At 32.3% G+C, this 19,095-nt stretch overlaps 1 protein-coding gene across 1 annotated transcript; it reads left to right on the top strand.

Annotated features, from left to right (window-relative positions):
- Positions 1-17,863, top strand: LOC143228089 (RYamide receptor-like). Its single transcript, XM_076459418.1, has 6 exons — positions 1-176; positions 6,932-7,189; positions 8,836-8,946; positions 12,678-12,840; positions 16,798-17,068; positions 17,494-17,863. Exons 1-5 carry the CDS (start codon positions 54-56, stop codon positions 17,049-17,051), a joined length of 909 nt encoding a protein of 302 aa, XP_076315533.1. The 5' UTR covers positions 1-53; the 3' UTR covers positions 17,052-17,068; positions 17,494-17,863.
- Positions 17,864-19,095: the final 1,232 nt, after the last annotated feature.

Genomic DNA, 19,095 nt, shown 5'->3' with positions numbered 1-19,095 from the left:
CAAGCAGTGTTCTCTCTCTATCGGCCATTGCGTGTGACCGCTTCGTCGCCATCATGTTCCCACTACACGCGCGAATCACTAAGCGACGGACTGGATTAGTCATAACCAGTATTTGGTGTATATCTTTGATGGTTTCGATCCCATTTCTAATCTATAGGCGGTTCTATTCCCTACAGGTAAGACTTCGAACATTTAATAGGTCAATATAAATACATTATTGCATCATACCGTCGACAATGATTGTATATTTGTGTCACCGTAAATAACTAATAAATACACTGGAATAAATTTTATTAAGAAAATACACTAACAAATAACTTTTACTAGAGTTCAATTACGTGTGTGAAATATATTTTGGTGGATAAACCCAAGTGCTGTTTGTGAGGTACAAACTTGTCGTATAAGATATTTGACATTTAAAACTATAATATGATTTTCTTAACTCCCGTTACGTTTGATATTCATCACCCCAACAAAATTACTTATACTTTCGTTTCGTATTCATCTCTACAACAAAATTTCGTTGACTTTAGTCACATTGCATGGTTCTCCCGACAATAAACTTTCCTTGTGTATATTAACATAACTATTTTCGTGTTTGGTATTTGTTATCACAAGATTTACTTTATTATAGTTGTTTTAAGATATTGATCTTTGCAAAGCGATTGTTATGTTTCAAACTCATCAGCACCTCAGTAGCACAGCGTCTGCACACTTGAAACGCTAGAAACGCTCACGTTGGGCAGAGCAAAGATAGCCCATTGTGCTTAATTTCAAACTTAGAAAAAAAACTGACAATCGTTTTTCTGGATAATTGGAAATAATATTTTCTAACTTAAACTAGCTGAACTAACCTAACCTAATCTCGTTACGAATAATATTCATTATCAGAAAGAACAACAATAATTTTAGAATCGTTATGCTTGAACTTCATCACTAAAATCAGATTGAACATGTATCTCTACAATAAAATTTCCTTTACTCTGGTTATGTTTGATATTCCACACCAGAAAAAAGAAATGTTAATTTTCCTTAACTATCGTAATGCCTGACCTTCATCACAACTAACATTATCCTTGACTATCGTTACGTTGAATACCTGACTCTAGAATAAAATTTCAGTGACTAACAATATGTTTGATATTCATTTCCACAAGACTTCTTTGCTATCGTTATGTTTGGTACGTGTCACGACAACGAGTTTACCATGATTATAGTAATGTCTGATATTTATCACGACAACAAATGTTTCTTTACAGTTGTGTTATTGGATATGTAATTTCCTTGACTATTATATTATTATATTTGACATTTATCATAACAATAAGATTTTCACGACTGTCATTGTGTGTGATATTCATCACCACAATCAGATATCCTTGTGTGTTGTTTTGTTTGATATTCATCATCACAATCAGATATCCTTGTGTGTTGTTTTGTTTGATATTCATCATCATAAAAAGGTTTTTCTTGAATATCGTTTTGTTTGATATTGATAAAAGCAACAATATTTCTTTTACTATGACTATTGTTATATTGTATACTTGTCTTGACAATAAAATACTTTGGGTTTCATTTTGGGTTATTTAACTTCACAATAACTATAGTTATGTTTGATTCCTATCCTCAGAACTAACTTTCCTTGACTATCTTTGACTGTATTCAGTACTTATCCCTGCAAAATAAACTACTGTTTTAATAATTATAATTTTTTGTAAACTATGAAGTTGACTGCTGGGAGCGTTTATGCCACATAAATTATTTATTCAGCGTTTAAATTAAATATGATACTAGCTTATGTTTTATCAGAGTACAATCGAAGTATGTTGATACAGATTTAGTATTACACGATTTAATGTTCATGTGACACATGCAGTCTGTTGAGGGCTCATTTCAAACTTCTAGTTGTTTGTCCAGAAAAGTTTAATGCACCGAAAAAAGAGAAATACTAGAAAATATTACTGTACAAACAAATGCTGTTACAAATCAATATTGTTTCCTGTATAATGTACTTAGATTTTGCTACTCTGAGTATAGGAAGAAACGCAAGCACGTACATTGCATTTTTTTTTCAATGACTCTCAAAACGTTTTTTAAAAAAATGAAACACAACACATCAAAAAGTCGAGTTGTAATGAGTGTGAAACTCAAACATGTGTAGTTTCTAGGATATATATTTAAACTATACGCCACATTAGGGACACGAACATGTTTAACAAGTAGCTTTATTAACTCCTAGGCCCGGCATGGCCAGTTGGGTTAAGGCATTCGACTCGTAACCTGAGGGTCGCGGGTCCGAATCCCGGTCGCACATGCTCGCCCTTTCAGCCGTAGGAACGTTATAATGTGACAGTCAATCCCGCTATTCATTGGTAAAAATGTAGCCCAAGAGTTGGCGGTGGGTGGTAATGACTAGCTGCCTTACCTCTAGCCTTACACTGCAAAATTAGGGACGGCTAACGCAGATAGCCCTCGAGTAGCTTTGCACGAAAATTCAAAAACAAACAAACATTAACTGGTTAAACTGTGAGTAATGAAATACTTTATTCAAAATTAATATCTAAGGAACACTTTCTCTACATTTATAAAACTTTCCTATTGAAATCAATTTTAAGGGGTTTGTGAGTGTATAACTGTATATACGAAACGATCTTCTGGATTTCTTTAAAACATGTTCTTTTTAGTATAAACATCATTATAGAAATGGAACTCATAAAGAGCCAACTGTCACAAAGGACTGCCAGGAAGGTTCTTCATTCAACATTCATTAAATGTTTTTGTAACTTAGATCTATACATATTTGTATATAGCTACGAGATGTTTTAAAAAAATTGTAAACAGGGTCGAGAGAGGTTTGTTGTGTACGATATATATATAACAATTACAAAATTCTTCAGAAAAGCAGCGTTTTCGGTACCATTTTCCTGACTTTAAAATTGTTACTCAAACATTTACTCAAATCCTACGAAAACATACGGCGTGAGTTTAGGAACTAATTCTATGTTGTTTTTTATATTTTTCGACGTGATCTACATAAAGTTAATTAATGTCTGAGGATTAAAATCTGTGTGCTATTCATATGCTTAAAAGTAATTAAATGCAACCATAACGATGCAAATATCTGTGAGTTAAAAGAAGTAACATTTAATCAGTCCACTGCTGGTACAGCCGTAAGTCTACGGATTTACAACGCTAAAATCAGGGGCTTGATTCCCCTCGACGGATACAACAGAAAACCCGATGTGCCTTTTGCTGTAAGAAAACAAACACATGTGATAAAGTAAGTAGCGCACATGGTTTAAAAGTTTATACAATGAAATAACTAGGATTTTTTTAAAAAAAATTATCTTTAAAGTTGCAACAGTGTTAACAGTAAACATTTTCATTTGAATTAAAGATTAGTTTCAATAAATAACACCATTGCTTTATTTTTGACAATCACATGACCGATTAAAAATTCATTTGAATTTGCTGGTGATGTCAAAATGTTGAAAACTTCACTATTTGTGTTCTTAATACTTAGCTTAGAACCAGTTTTTCTCTAAATGAAACACAAGTACTATAGAAAATAGAACATTCTCAATGAAATAAATAAACTGTTTAATTAGAGTGTTTTATATAAGGGAATAATTTTACATATTAAAAGATTCAAGAACCTTGTAAAACAATTCACCCACCCTACAAAATTTCCACCTTTTGTTTACCGACGTCTGAGCATGCAATTGTGACAATTTCAAATGCGACTTCATATTTAGAATCTACACAACCCACTCCAAACTGAGAAAGCTAAACAAATTGAGATATTGTGTAAGAAAGTTATATTTTCAAAGATAATTAGGATATTATCAATTGCATAAATATTCAACCCTTTAGTTACCGCAGTTCTAAATAAGTTCAGGTGCAAATATTAGTTTTAAAACTCACAAAATTTGCGTAATGGTCTCCATCTGTGTTTAATCAAAATGGTTTAACTTGACTTCAGAAAAAATGTATCTGTTCAAGCCACAAATCACATAGCAATACGACAGACCAACCGTGAAGATCAAAGAGCATACCAAGCAAGTTAAGGATAAAGTTGTATAAAAGCACAGATTAGGGGAAGGTTACTAGAAAATGTCAAAAGTCACTAATTATTCCTTTGAGTACAGGAAAATGCACCATTAAGAAGTTTACTGTGCTTCATATCGCTAAATGTCTAACCCGATCAGGCTGCCATTCTAAACTAAGTAGCCTAACAAGCAGAAAACTGGTTAGAGATGCCACAGTGAAGTCAACAGTGACTTGGAACGATTTGTAAAGATTCATGTCTGAGATTGGAGTCAATGTTTAGACATCGACAATATTCCGGTTTCTATACAAAGCTAGCCTGTAAAGGGAAACGACAAAAAAAGAAGCCAGTACTGAAAGAAATACATCATATTAAATCTCGTATGACGTTTGCGACAAAACATGTATTTGATAGTGTCAGGTGATTTTATGGGCAGAAGAAACAAAAAAATAGGAACTTTTTGGTCTAAATGCAAAACGTTACTTTTGGCGCAAACCAATCAAAGCAAGCACATCAACCAGTCAACACCATTCCATCTGTCAAGCATAATGTGGTAGCATTATGTCGTGGGGATGGTTTTCATCAAGAGAGATTGGGAAGTTTTTCAGGATTAATGGAAAGATGGATGATACACAGTACAGACGAATTCTAAAGGAAAACCTGCTTGAGTTAGTCAAGTATCTAAAATTGGATAAAAATTCACATTATCGTCAGTATAATGACCCGAAGCACAAAACCAAAGCTACACTGGAGTAGCTCCAAAAGAAAAAAAGTGAATATCCTGGGTTGGTCCAGTCAAAGTACTGAGTTGAACCAATGGAAAATTTATGACGACACTTATAAATTGAAACAATTTTGCAAAGTTACTCCACCCCTTTCTGCAAAGTTGGTAGAAACCTACCAGAAAAAGACTTACAGCATTAATTACTGCCAAAGATTCTTCCACTAAGTACTAACTTAAGGGGCTGAATACTCATGCAATAAACAACTTTCAGTTTATACATTATTTTGTATGTATTACTGACATTCACACACAACAATATTAAATTTGATCATTAGAGTTTTGAATAAAAACAAGTTCATTAGAGAAACATGATATTGGAATTACATTAAAATGCGACATTATTGGTGGGCGTAAATACTTTTAAAAGGCACTGTATCATATAACTATAAAAATATCAAGTGATATCATAAGTATACAATTTCCTAGTTCAATATTTTTCCTATAAATATTATTTACAAAATATGTATTTCACACAATATGTTAGATAACAGTTTGCTTATTAACTTCTTTAGGCTAATAGTTTTCTTCCTTTCAGTAATGCACGTTACATTACTAAATATACTAGGTAAAAGAAACACAACTAATGATGTATCCATTATATTTTTTGTAAAAATCCTTTGTTATGCACGTATCTTCGTAGGATTCTGTAGTGTTAGTAACTAGTACAGACAGTCAGAGTAAATAAAAAAAAACTATTACAAGAAAAAGAGTAAATATATTTAAAAACGAAATAAGCATTTTTTCAGCATCTATGATGCGAGTGTTCAAGACAACTCATTCCAGATATTTATGCCTAAATCCACTGTAATGTGAATAACGTGTTCAAAAAGTGAAAAACGTTAGTGCATCACTTGAGCTTTTAATTGGAGCTCTAAATATAACCTGCTTAGGAACTCCAGAAGATTGGTTATTATATACGGACGGTGACAAATAAATAAATCATTCATTGCACCTGTGTGTGCTGAGAGTCAAAACTCTTTATACTTAGAATGTCAAAAATTTAGATGAAGTATAATAGAAAAACCGCCATGTTGGATTAATGTATCTTATCTATCCTTGTTAGATTAGAATAGGAAATCATTGTTTAACGGCAACCTGAGGAAGGCTCTGGATATTGCTATAATATTCTATTCATGATGAGTTATAATAGTGATAATTATTGCGTGGTTTTGTTTTATCATATTTCTATTTGTTCCAGTACTAATTGTTAAGTTAGGCCTGTCACACTTTGACTCTTTAGATTTTGCTGCCAATAACGACAGAAGTCTGTTTTAATCTGTTTTAGTCTGCAAGAGAAATGTCACTTTCTTTCAGTTCACGAGCATAACAGTTAGTATCTGTGATTAATATTAAAGATGGGAATAATTCCTACTAAAATGGAATTGTAAAAGAAGGTTTGTTTTCTGAATTTCGTGCAAACCTACACAAGGGCTATCTACGCTAGCCGTTCCTAATTTAGCAGTGCAAAACTAGAGGGAAGGCAGCTAGTCATCAACACTCACCGCCAATTCTCGGGCTACTCTTTTGCCAACGAATAGCGGGATTGATCGTACATTATAGCGCCCCCACGGTGTGACGGGTATTCGAACCCGCAACCCTCGGATTACGAGTCGGGCACCTTAACTACCTGGTTATGCTGGGACGTCAAAGAAGATAGACAGTGACAATAAAAAACACTCCTCGCCTATCTATTTGACGTTTAATAGCTTCATTTATGATACTCTTTTAAATTATACGATTGCTTTACTTTAACTTACAGAATATATTTCAGATTTTCATTATACATAAATTTTTATGAATAGTTCGTGATAAGTTTCTTAACTTTGAAATGTGTATAAAAGCTATATTTATTAAATATTTCTACGAAAAGACAAAAGAGATGCAAATAATATATGCATTTCATAAGAGAAGAGCATTCAAGGTCTTTTCCTTGGAATCAGACACGGATTATTAACGTGTCGTGCGTTAATAATAAGGCCGCAAATCTTATTTGAGTAGGATACTGATATTGCTAGATTATTTTTACTAAGCCTGCGTTACTCATACAAGTAACCCCGGAAAAATATATGTCAATATAATCTACTAACTTTCTCTTCCAGTGGAAGGACTTCCTGGAATCACACTGCGGTGAAAGTTGGCCCCGTAAATCCGAGTTCGATGCGGAACTTCAGTTGTGTGTGACTAGCTATCCTTCCAAACAGCTGTATTACACCTTTGTTACCATCACTCTATTCTTTCTACCTGTCGTCATAATGGCTTCTGCATATTTCTTGATCGTGTGGAAGCTTTGGATAAGCAAACTTCCTGGCGAGAGAAACTTGGCTAATATTAGTGTTCAACATCGAGCCAAGAAAAAGGTAATTTGTAGCACATTTTTTCAAAGTACAGTAACTTTCTGATTTCCTATATTCAGTATTATTTGTTTTGTGTATACCTGTAAATATCTCTGACAATAATATCTTGATATTAAAGTCTCATTTATCGGATTAAAGCGCATCTGAAATACTATGTTCAAAATCTTAATGATCCCATGGTTACGTTTAAAGGCAGAATTCAGTGTGCATATTTGCGTATGAGTTATTTGGAAAATTATCAAATGGTAAAAAGGTGTCGTAGGGTCTGTTCGAAGATATGAGCTACTGGTAATATTATAGTATCTTTTATGCCTTTTACATTTTGCTCAACATACTATGGATCTTGATTTTAGATGTTACTGTCACTTCAAAAGGAGTATTTTGGACTGATTCTACAGTGACATGCTTAATTTATAACCTTAATGTATTTAGTTTTACAGTTAATTACAAATTAAATTAAATCAACAAGAAATTCCAACCTATTTGCTACGAAGTTTAAATGTTCTGCAGAAAATTATATAATTTATGCAACTTGCCAACTATTACTAGAGATGAAACTACGTACTAATATATAACTGAAGAATTGTTGATGAATTGAATTATATTTATTTTACATTACTGCCCGCGGGTTCCTTTCAAAGGTTAAAACGTTACTAAGAAATGTTTGAAAATATTCTTAGAAACTGATTTATTTTTTTTAGTGTAATTGAAATCATAATTAGTTTAAGAACCATGATGATTGGTCATTAAAAAGTTGTACAACGTGTCGTGCGTTAATAATAAGGCCGCAAATCTTATTTGAGTAGGATACTGATATTGCTAGATTATTTTTACTAAGCCTGCGTTACTCATACAAGTAACCCCGGAAAAATATATGTAAGTATTTTTTTTCGGTTTGGATGTTCCATTTCCTAGTCATTCGTAGGTAATATTTTACTTCATAGGTTGTTGTTGGACAACAATAAGTTACTCTGACCACCACGGATATCGAAGCCCTGTTTTTAACGGTGAGAGTCCGCAGATATTTCACTGTGCCACTGAGAGAGGGGAGGCTATATTCAATTGCTTTACGACAAAATCAACTCTCATTCTCAGTGAAAATCAGAATAACTTAGAGATAAACATTAAAGACGGTAGCTCTATCACTGAAGCTTCAGAAAGTAACATACTTAATGTTAGATTAAAAAGAATAATTGTTTTATTGTCATGAAATCAACTTACATGATAACGTTTTATATAGAAGTTATATAGAATACTAGTTACCATGGGGTAAAGTAAAAGAATTATTACCATGCGGTGAAGCGTTAGAAATTAGACGTAGTTTTTACTGTGGATATTTCTGTAAGAGCAAAAATAGCAGAATAAAAAAGAAAGAGAGACAAACAATAATATTAAAAATCTAAAGATTTAATATTCTGCTGATAAAATAACATATTTTTAGATTTACTTTTCTCAAGTAATTACGATGTTTTCTATTAAATTAAAAATACGAATAGATGCAACAAAAATATTTATGTTTATATAGCAATTTTTTATTCTCCCCTTTTCTGACTCAACAATCTTCAAGAAGTACAGTAAACCAAGAGTGGAAAGAAATTCAGTAACAGCTGGGTTTTCCATAATTCATCTAGTTTCATTTCCCACCTCAGGTTATCAAGCTTGTTGCGGTAGTGTTGGTTGCCTTTGTTTGCTGTTGGATGCCTTTCCAGGTGATAGTTCTCTACTCTCAGTTTGGACACTCCAGTAGTACGAGCGGTGAGGTAAATAGCTTTTCTTATCGACATTTTGACTGTAATATTATGTAGCCACACGAGGCTCTTTATTTCTATCAATATTCGCAGTATGTACTGATTTCTCAGACACTCTGCTTTCTGTTGATAGTTTATGCTGTAGTGCCGTTTATCTATCTCAGTCGGAGTGTTACTGGTTCGAATCCCCGTTATACCAAACATGTTCACCCTTTCAGCCATGGAGGCGTTATAATGTGACGTTCAATCCCACTATTTGTTGGTAAAAGATAGCCAAGGAGTTGTCAGTGGGTGGTTATGACTAATTGTCTTTACTCTAGTCTTACACTGCTAAATTGGAGATAGCTAATGCAGATAACCCTTGTGTGGCTTTGCGCGAAGCTTAAAACAAATATCCACCCGCTAGTAGAGCGATAAGTCTACGGATTTACAACGTTAAAATCAGGGGTTCGATTCCCCTCGGTGGGCTCAGCAGATAGCCCGATGTGGCTTTCCTATAAGAAATACAAAACAAATAATCAAATGTTTATCCACTTAACGTCAATAAATTTTATAAAAAGTAATGTCTATGTTTTTTAATTTTTTCTTAAGTTGAAAATATCGAGGGCACCAAACTGATTATTCATTATATTCTAATCGTTGTAGTTTTATTGTTTCCTTATTTACAGCTAATTACTTGGTTCAGGCAAACTTGACCTCATTAATGTATGACAATTTTTAAAATAATTTTAATTTTCTACATCACAATTTGTTATAGTAATATTCAGTTTTTGTCTGTCATGAAAATGCATACTGACCTTACTGTCTAAATGCGCATGCGCGCCTAATTTATTTCGGAGAATGAGTTTTAACCCCAAGGCTTAACAGTATGCTGTGATGAAATGTCAAAGAGACGCTTAATATAACAATTTAGTTCAAGCAATTTCATTGTATAAAACTTTCTAAATCTAATTTAGAATTTTATCAGGTTAAGCGTCTTTTGCATCTAGCTCAGTCTGTTACGGCTTATTCCGTGTTAATTAATTTTTTAATCTAAGTTAAAAAAAATTAAAAGATGACACCGAAACTGAACAGCTGGTTTGGTTTGTTTTGAATTTCGCGCAAAGCTACTCAAAAGCTATCTGCGCTAGCCGTCCCTAATTCAGCAGTGTAAGACTAGAGGGAAGACAACTAGTCATCATCACCCACCGCCAACTCTTTGGCTACTTTTTTACCAACGAATAGTGATATGGATTGACCGTCGCATTATAACGCCCCCACGGTTAAAAGGGCGAGCATGTTTGGGTTTGGTGTAGCAGGGATTCGAACCCGTGATCCTTGGATTGCGAGTCGAGTGCCTTAACCAGCTGGCCATGTTTGAAAAACCAGTTTTTGGTCATAATGCCCTCCAGTGTTCAATGTTATCCGAATATTTTAACATTTCTAAACATCATAAATTTTTTGACGTTGTTCCTCGTATTAGTGTATAAACGTAATTAATTGAAAAAAAATTATTGTAAATTCATGAATGGGTGAAAATAATACTCCGTATTCTGAGATTTTCTTAGATTTGGAACAAAAGTGTTTTTTTCCTGTCGCTCACATTATAAATTTTTTTACTTGTGTTACAACTATTGTTTTACGTTTAGAAACATTTTTAAAGAGTCTGAAAATAATATTTTTGTGGATGTTTAATAATTTCTATAATAGCTTTTTAATGTTACGGAATATTTTTGACCCATCATATACGGAAAACATATGATTCTAATGATGTTGGTACGGTTAAGCGAATGAAACTCTATAAAACAGATGTTACTAAAACCTTTAGAATGACATTATATAACAAAAAAAACAACACAAAAAATATTGTGTCTTAGTGGTTAAAGTTTCAAATTGCGGAAAGAAAGGTTCAAGGTTCTTCATTATGCTATGTAATATGGTTTACAGTTTAAATAATGGGTGTTTCATCAAAGTTTAAATCAGTTTCATTTTTCACTTAAGACTAGCCGTATAAAAGCAAATCCTACTTACTGCCTTAACCCTGGTCAGTGGTTCTAAATTATAGGTGGCTGTGCGTGAATCTTACGGTTTCCAATATGGCCACTTAGCCCAAGTGTCGCCATTCATGATCAATAATAGTTCAGCAATATGGGTGATTTAAATTAGTATTTTTTTTATTTTCTTAGCACAAGTTGAGACAAATACACACAAATAACGTATCACCGACAAAGAAAATTTGGGACTCTGAATAACGACACCTAAAAACAATGATCTGTAGTACGTGAATGTCAGAATGTGAGTGGTTGTACTCGATAAAAAATTTCCAAATGCTAAATACAAATAGCAGACATACAACGCGCTCTTATTTCGATCAATCACTTGAGATTCAATATAAAAAAATGTTTAGTTGTTTTGTTAAGTAAAAGACAACACAATGGGCTATCTATTTTGAGCCCACTAGTGGTAGATTATAGCAGGATTAAAGTTAGAATTCTTCAGATTTACCACTAAGTCACTGGAATGGGCAAGATTATACTTGAAGAAATAAAACTTAAAGGTTCGATCCACACTTTTACAATTTATTGTGGAACAAATTTTGTATACAGATGACCAGAGTTATTTGTGATTAATTTCCAGGTTAATATAATAACAATGTTACTAATATATTGTTTATCTCACTGGATTTCGCCTTTAAAAGTTTTTGAATTTAAACAATATAAGTAACATGCTTTAAAGCAGTTATTTAAATTTCAACCAGCGTTCATGTGCTACTATATACAATTCATAACATTCTTAATAGATAACTAGGATGAAAATATAGAAAGACACGTTTATCTTATCACGTCTTATAATTTATATAGGACGAATCTCCGAATTATTATGTTACGTACGTTACTTATTAAAGAAATTTTAATTTTAATTTAGAAGTTAATTAAATGTCGATATGTATTAAATTTATGATATTTCACAACAAGATTGATGTATACAATATTCTTTTTTAACACAGATATATTTTAGGTTACAATACAAATTATAACGGTTATTACAAATAATGACTTACATACAAGGTTTTACAGACTTACAAACAACACTGAATGTTATATCTGCTCTGAAACTGAATATTTTATCGACGATTCACGGAGAGCGAATTAATTGTAATTTATATGTAAATATTTCAGAAACATACAAACAATATTAAATCTTCTATCCAGTCAGGAACTAAATACTTTGTCAACGGTTCACGAAATGAAAATTACTTTTTTATTGATACACATATACAATTTACTTAAATGAAATGTTAGGTATCTATATATATTAAACTGAAATAAACATAGATATTAAAATAATGTTAAATCCGTTGCAATTGTTTGTGAGATTTCTACAGTGTAAAACGTATGACTGGTTTTTCGCTCTGTTTGCTTCGCTTTGACCTATGTTTTTTTTCGAAAATTGTATATTTGATAACGAACACGAAAAAATTAATATTAAGGAATATGTGCTTGTAGATATTCTAATTTTTTTACGATATGTGTATTTGTATGTATTTGCAGTTTATAAAGGTTACTGCCACCATAAATGTAGGCACATGACTTTGACGCTATTATATTTACAGAATTTCAACTTTGTCATGAGTTCAAATGAGCTCGTATATATAAACCCAAATAATTCCAATAACGACGCACTGCTAGGAAATAAGGCAAACCAGAGAAACTATTATATGTACACAATTTCTATTTTGTTTATTTTTATGCCACGTTTTGCAGCTTCCCAAATGGTTCCCAGCTGTCACCTATTTCGCTACTTACTTCGCCTATTCTAACAGTGCTTTGAATCCCATCATCTACGGTGGATTTTGCACCAACTTTCGACAAGGATTGTGTGCTGTGCTCCTGTGTAAGGGTTCGGCACCCTCATTGCAAAGACCGGGTAAAGTACATTTTACTAGAATTGATACAAAGTATTACAAATTATTCTTTTCAGGATAGTCAAAGCAACATCATAAACGACAAAGTAACATCTCTCATTTATAAACAATTATACTTTTTTAAAAAGAACAACAACACGTGGAATACTCTAAAGAAACACTGTTAAAGTCATTTGATGTACTTTGGTTACATTTTCTTTCTAACTAACGCCTGTATATATATTCACTGATTGAAGCTTATGTCTTCCTCACGGTTTCATATGATACACATCTTTCAGGTTATCATAAGCCGTATTTCCTACAACGTTAAACATTACCAGATGACAGATAACAGCCATTTTCTACAGCTGTGTTTTGGCTTTACGTCTCATATAGTGACATTGCATCTTAGTTTTAACTGGCTAAACGTCGCAATTAAGAGTAACTAACACATATATCAAAGTATGCTTATGGTAAGACACGCTTAATGCTCTTCACCATATGTAAACATTTTAGAAGGATGATAAACAGCAAGAAGTTTGATATTTTATCTACCATGACTATTATGTTGTATAATGAAAAAGTAGTTCTAGTAAAATGTATGAGATATAAAATCTTACAAGCTCTTTCATTCACACTTATGAAACCATTTTAAGATGGAAAGAAATATCCCAATGCCGTCTTAAAGTAAGCCATAAATCACTACGAAAGTCAACCCTGAAACATTAATATTGCGGTAATAGATTTGAACTATTAGTGACTGGTAGGAATAACGTTAGAAAGTAGGACATATAAGGGTTAATTCTGAATGCTATAAAATCACCAATTTAAAAGTAATGGTTCAGCTTTAAAGGTAAACGCACGATACAGTGTTAGAATATGCTAAGCTTAAACAGATCCACATTAAATTTTAATGCGTGAATTATAAATTACAACCCACCTATCTATTAAACAACAAGTCAACTATCCATTTATTTATGTAATCAAAGAAGCGTCCATCTTTGTATGTAAATATGTCAATGATTTGAAATATTTATTTTATATCTGATAATTAATACACAATAGTAACACCACATTATGGTATATTAAATAATCTTTTATTTACTTTTAATTGTGTTACTTTGGAAAAGATTGACGGCTCAAGTTAAATTAATCTATTTAAAAACACCTTGTGTGCGAAAAACAAATTGTGGCCAAAAAGGAACTTGAATGAAATCATAATTGGTGACCAAACTGGTGGCTACACATATAATATTAATAAGAATTTTAATACAGGTATTCATTCAGCAGTTAGCTAGGTTGTGGTTTTTGCTCAGCTTGAGACATGATGGTAGGTAAAACAAAATAAGAAAGTGACATTCGCTAATAACTAGCAGCCATATTATTCGGACAGACCTTTAATTTATAGAACCAACCATATTCTGTGAAATATACTGTAGTGTTTTTTCTCTCTATAACAGTGTCAATAGCTTCTTTTATACTGACACTATGGAATTTAAATTAACAATTTTTTGTCATCACCTACATGCAATCGGCACAGACGTATTAAACATCATTATTTATGCTAATTACTTAAGCTAATTTCACTTGACGCTAAACACTCTTTAATTAGGATAATTTCATAAATTTTAGTGAGCTTGTGCTGAAAAATTGGCAATAAATTATTAATAATAACCGTCCACACGTGTGATTCTTTTGAAAACTTGAGCTAGAAACTGCTAATTTAGTTTGCTTGAGCGAACCAATACTTACGTATGTGCACATTGTTAAATAAGCCATCATTAACCCTAATAACAAAAACGTAAAAATGACTCACTTTTACTCCTAACTGGATCTCTAGGAAAAATATTAAATTGATACATCAAATTTCCCTTGAATTTAAGTTTCTTTTTTTTAATATCTTTGCACCTGTGATATATATTTACACCAAATCAAACTCCTAATTATAGGTTATAAAGACCTATAAGTGTACCAAATTAAAAAAAAAATCCTTTAAAGTTAAGTGCGTTCTTCTATCAATTAAAGTTTCCATACTTTTGATAAAAAGAAAAAATAGGAAGAAATAAATAATATGTGGAGATCCCAAGGTTTTCTTAATGGATTGTCTTGAAATTTGGTGTGTGGAGCAATAGGTCACTAGATTACATCCTCTGAAAACATGCGCTAGTTTGGATTCTAAATACTGAGCTACAGAAGGAGGAAGACCGTTTAATCATAACACCTGTTAATAACACGTAGTGTGTCCTGCGGGTTGTTTTTTGGCCGCAAGACACACTATCGTGTCTTATTATGCCATAAAAATTATTATTTTTAAGCCATATTTTTTTATTAACGCAAAATAAAAATACTGACTCTTAAAAGACAGTAAACAATGGCTTATAACAGTGTTTTCCAAAGTGTGTGACGCTTCCCATAAGAAAGTCATACTGTTGGCTGGGGGGTGGGGGGCTTGGCGAGAAAGGCTCAAAGTAACAATGGAAGAAACAGAAGAGTTAGAGACGAAGATTACATAACAAAATTATTATTTGCTCTAGCACTTACTAACATCTTACAATCATTTTTTGTTAAAAATTTGAAGAACAGATAAATAAAATGTCGATTTTGCTCTTATCTTTTGCAAAAATTATTTTAATGTAAAGGATGAGGGCGCAACCTACACTTCGCTGAGTTAGGGAGGCGCTGCTATTTAAAGTTTGGGAAAACACTAGCTTTGAAGAATATTCTGAGTATATTCCATTGTTTCTCTCCTACCTGTTTGTAGTATTGGTTGTATGGCTCGAATAACTTGTTCCACTTCTTCTCATAAAGCATTTTTCATGAAATGCCTTTAGATGCAGAAAACTATTCAATGAGTATTTTATTGGTTCAAAGTTCACTTATTTATTCACGACTGTTAAAGTGCCTTTGAAAAGTGCAGCTCTCTTTCTCAGTGAATTCTCTTAGTTAGTTTCAATGTTTGAAAGAATGTATGATCCTCTGCTCTACTTTTTGAACTATAGTGTAATTATTATCGGTTAATCCGATGACAGTGTGCGTCGTTAGGCTTGCTAGAATGAAAATGAAGTTGAAACCCACAAACACCCTTCAACCAGATGCAAAGATAAAACACCTATTGAAGGTTGATGTTAGGTTTGCGCTGTTCTTAAACGTACAAACAACTTCTGTATTGTGTTCGAATCACTTATTTTTCATTAACTGTTATAAATATAGCCTCGAACAATACATATTTTTCATATTTTTAATAACAAATATTTTATTTAAGATACATATAATTTATAGCTAATTATTTTTTTGACTTCTGGAATTTTGAAACCAATGAAAGTTTTGACACAGTTCAATTTGCTGAAAATGTGCATTTACGGATATAAATGTCACTCAAGCTATATTTGTATTCTGTCTTGTACATTACAGAACATTTCTATACTTTACTGTATAATACAAAAATATGTCCTTAAAATGTCATTTACATTATGTTACTTTTACTAAACATTCGGCATGATTGCTTTACTAAGATCAGTCATTTCAATTTCATCTTGAAAAGGTACCCGTCCCCCCACTGGGACTGCGGTGAGTATACGGATTTACAACGCTAAAATTAGGGTTCGATTTCCGTCGGTTGACACTGTAGCTAGCCCAATGTGGAGTTGCAATAAGAAAACACTCATATACACACTCAAAGGTATCAGAAATAAATAAGCTATCTACAGTGTGAATTATTCTTTCGCTTTTATATAGTTTATTCAAAATTTTTAAATCGCATGTTGCAAAACAAATTGGAATGGTTTTCATATTTACTCAAACAGTATAAAAATCAGTATGAAAGTACAAGGTGTATTTTCAAACACAAACAGTGTATATTTTGCTGAAAATGATAATTATACCTGTAATATTTTCTGTATTGTTATTTTTAAACAATTTCGGCAGATATACGTTTGTATTTAAAAGTCAGCATTTAATGAAACAAAAAACTATTACTTTAGTAGGTTCACAAAAGTCAAGGTCCACAGTAACGTCAGCAGTGGCTCTTGGGTCATTTCATAGAAGGAAATTTGCTGGCGCATCCAGAGGAGGCCAGATGAAGTTCTGCACCTCTACAAACATGAAACTTCAAAACTTGACTAATAAAGAAAAGCCAATACCTAGACTGTCTATTCGGAAGAATCTAAAGGGTCATGCAACAACAGTCGAACTATTATCGAAAGATGCGAAAACTAGTAAAACCGATATGTTATAACTACATAACTCCAAAAGGTATAATAAAAATGAGAATAATTTGAATACGTCAAGTCCATTTCGATTTTTATCATTTTCATGTCTGTTTCTTTTGTTGCAGAAAATTATTATTGTATTAAGTTAGTCTTTTTGTCATTCTGTGATAAATCAATTCCTAAGGAAGACAAACGAACAATCTTTGAATAGACATTCCTTTAAAAATATAAAATAGAGAAATCACAACTTTTATATCTTAGGCTCAATTAAAACTGTAATGTACGTGAGTAAACAATTATTTACTGAAATGCAACAATTTTTGCTCCTTGAAAATATATTAAATGAACTGCATTCTGACTACATCTATTCCTCAGCTTAAATTCTTATATAAGATTATGGGATCTCTTCTCTGATTAAACGTTTTAAGGAACGGGTGTGATGCTATTAATCACGTTCTGTTCTTTCAGATGAGAACGAGTTGTGAACGGGACTGTTAATTTCGTCATTCTATTGAAAGAGCCAGACAAGACTCTTGTTTCGACAGTGTTACTGGCTAGCTACTCTTATTCTTGATGCCAACCATTCAATTCACGTGCACTTGGGGTGACATTTAGGTTAAAAATGTCAGTTCTATAGCTGTGACAATTTTGCTCTCTCACCCTGAGCTCTAATGTTTTAAATTTTAGTTGTATCTTATTTCTGCTATTTTGTAATCTATAAAGGCTTTGAAAATTCGATGCTTTTAATATTGTGAATAAACATTTAACTTGAAAAAAGGAAACCTCAGTGACAATAGTCGATACAATTAAAGAATAACAAAACATGCGATTTATTCAGTAGTTAAAATATGTAATTTTTCATATAAATTATTAAAATAACAAGTGTCTGACATTTGAGTTCCACATTTTCTAGTATATAACTCATTTGTTGTAAATAATTCAGCGTAGTTATGTACAAATCATGGACTATCCTTTTACTTTAATCTTAAGTTTAAACTTGTAATAATTTTGAAACCAGATATTTTGATATATAAGAAGCCATAAGAATGTTTTTGAGGTATAAGTTTAAGTTTACTTATTGACCTAAATTCGGTTCAATCAGAATACATTCAACAAATCACATCTGAATGGTAAGTTCAGGAAGGTATTTATTTCTGTGAAACTTAACAAAAGATCCTTATAAAAACGTGTTTCACTTGCAAACAAGAGCCGAATGTGGCTTAGTGTCGGACTTTTGTATGAACGATTCAGGGTTCAAAACATGATACTTAGAGCTCGATCTGCACTTTCGATCTAGGCGTGTCATAAGAGTGATAGTCAAAGCCTTTGTTCGAATAAAAAGAAGTTGACAAAGTCCTATCAAGGTATAACAAGTTCTTCGTTAGTTGTCTTTTCACTAGTCAGTAGTTGAAAATTAGGAATACCTGAAACCTTTGGATTTCTGAACTAAGAAATTAATTTATCCGTTCATAAGGTGTCAGAGGTTTCATGAAAATTCAAAACCAAAACAATGTATTTCCTTTCTGTGTATTTGTAATGTACTGTAATGTAATGTAATTACTGTGTAATGTACTGTCTACATTATTGATGGAATAGTATTAACAACAATCATTGCTTAATGTAGTCAATGCTATATCTAGATGGAGCTAATTAATATTTTCAGTAAAACTATATAAGCTTGTGGATAATATCTGCGTGTATGGAAGCAAACATGTCAATCAATATAACATTCAGTTAATAAATTCATATCCACGTCGATCCTTTTATACATTGGTCAAACCACACACCTGTAGATCTCTTCATAAGTTGGGTTATATTAAATTTTATGAAATCATACCTATGTTGATCTCCCAATAGGTTATGTACCTTTTGATCATCTTGTAGCATTTTGGTTTATGTTAAATCTCATAAAGTCATCTCCATGTAGCATATTCGTCTCATTATACATTCATGTCTATTAAACATAATTAAATCAGTTATAAGTTGATGTCCTTATATGTTGATCGAATCATATCAAAACTGATCCTTTGACTTATTCGTGTGTATTGAATGTGATGAAATTATTTAAAA

This window comes from Tachypleus tridentatus, chromosome 10 (assembly GCF_004210375.1).
Source record: "Tachypleus tridentatus isolate NWPU-2018 chromosome 10, ASM421037v1, whole genome shotgun sequence".
NCBI classification, from domain to species: Eukaryota; Metazoa; Arthropoda; class Merostomata; order Xiphosura; family Limulidae; genus Tachypleus; species Tachypleus tridentatus.
The sequence above is the reverse complement of the archived record's forward strand: the minus strand, read 5'-3'. Positions and strand labels throughout refer to the sequence as shown.

Bases quoted from the DNA above. Each gene is read 5' to 3' on its own strand.
- LOC143228089 (XM_076459418.1), top strand. From the start codon at position 54: ATGTTCCCACTACACGCGCGAATCACTAAGCGACGGACTGGATTAGTC. The intron at 8,947-12,677 runs GTAAATAGCTTT...CACGTTTTGCAG, and splicing joins CCAGTAGTACGAGCGGTGAG to CTTCCCAAATGGTTCCCAGC. The intron at 12,841-16,797 runs GTAAAGTACATT...CTATTACTTTAG, and splicing joins ACCCTCATTGCAAAGACCGG to TAGGTTCACAAAAGTCAAGG.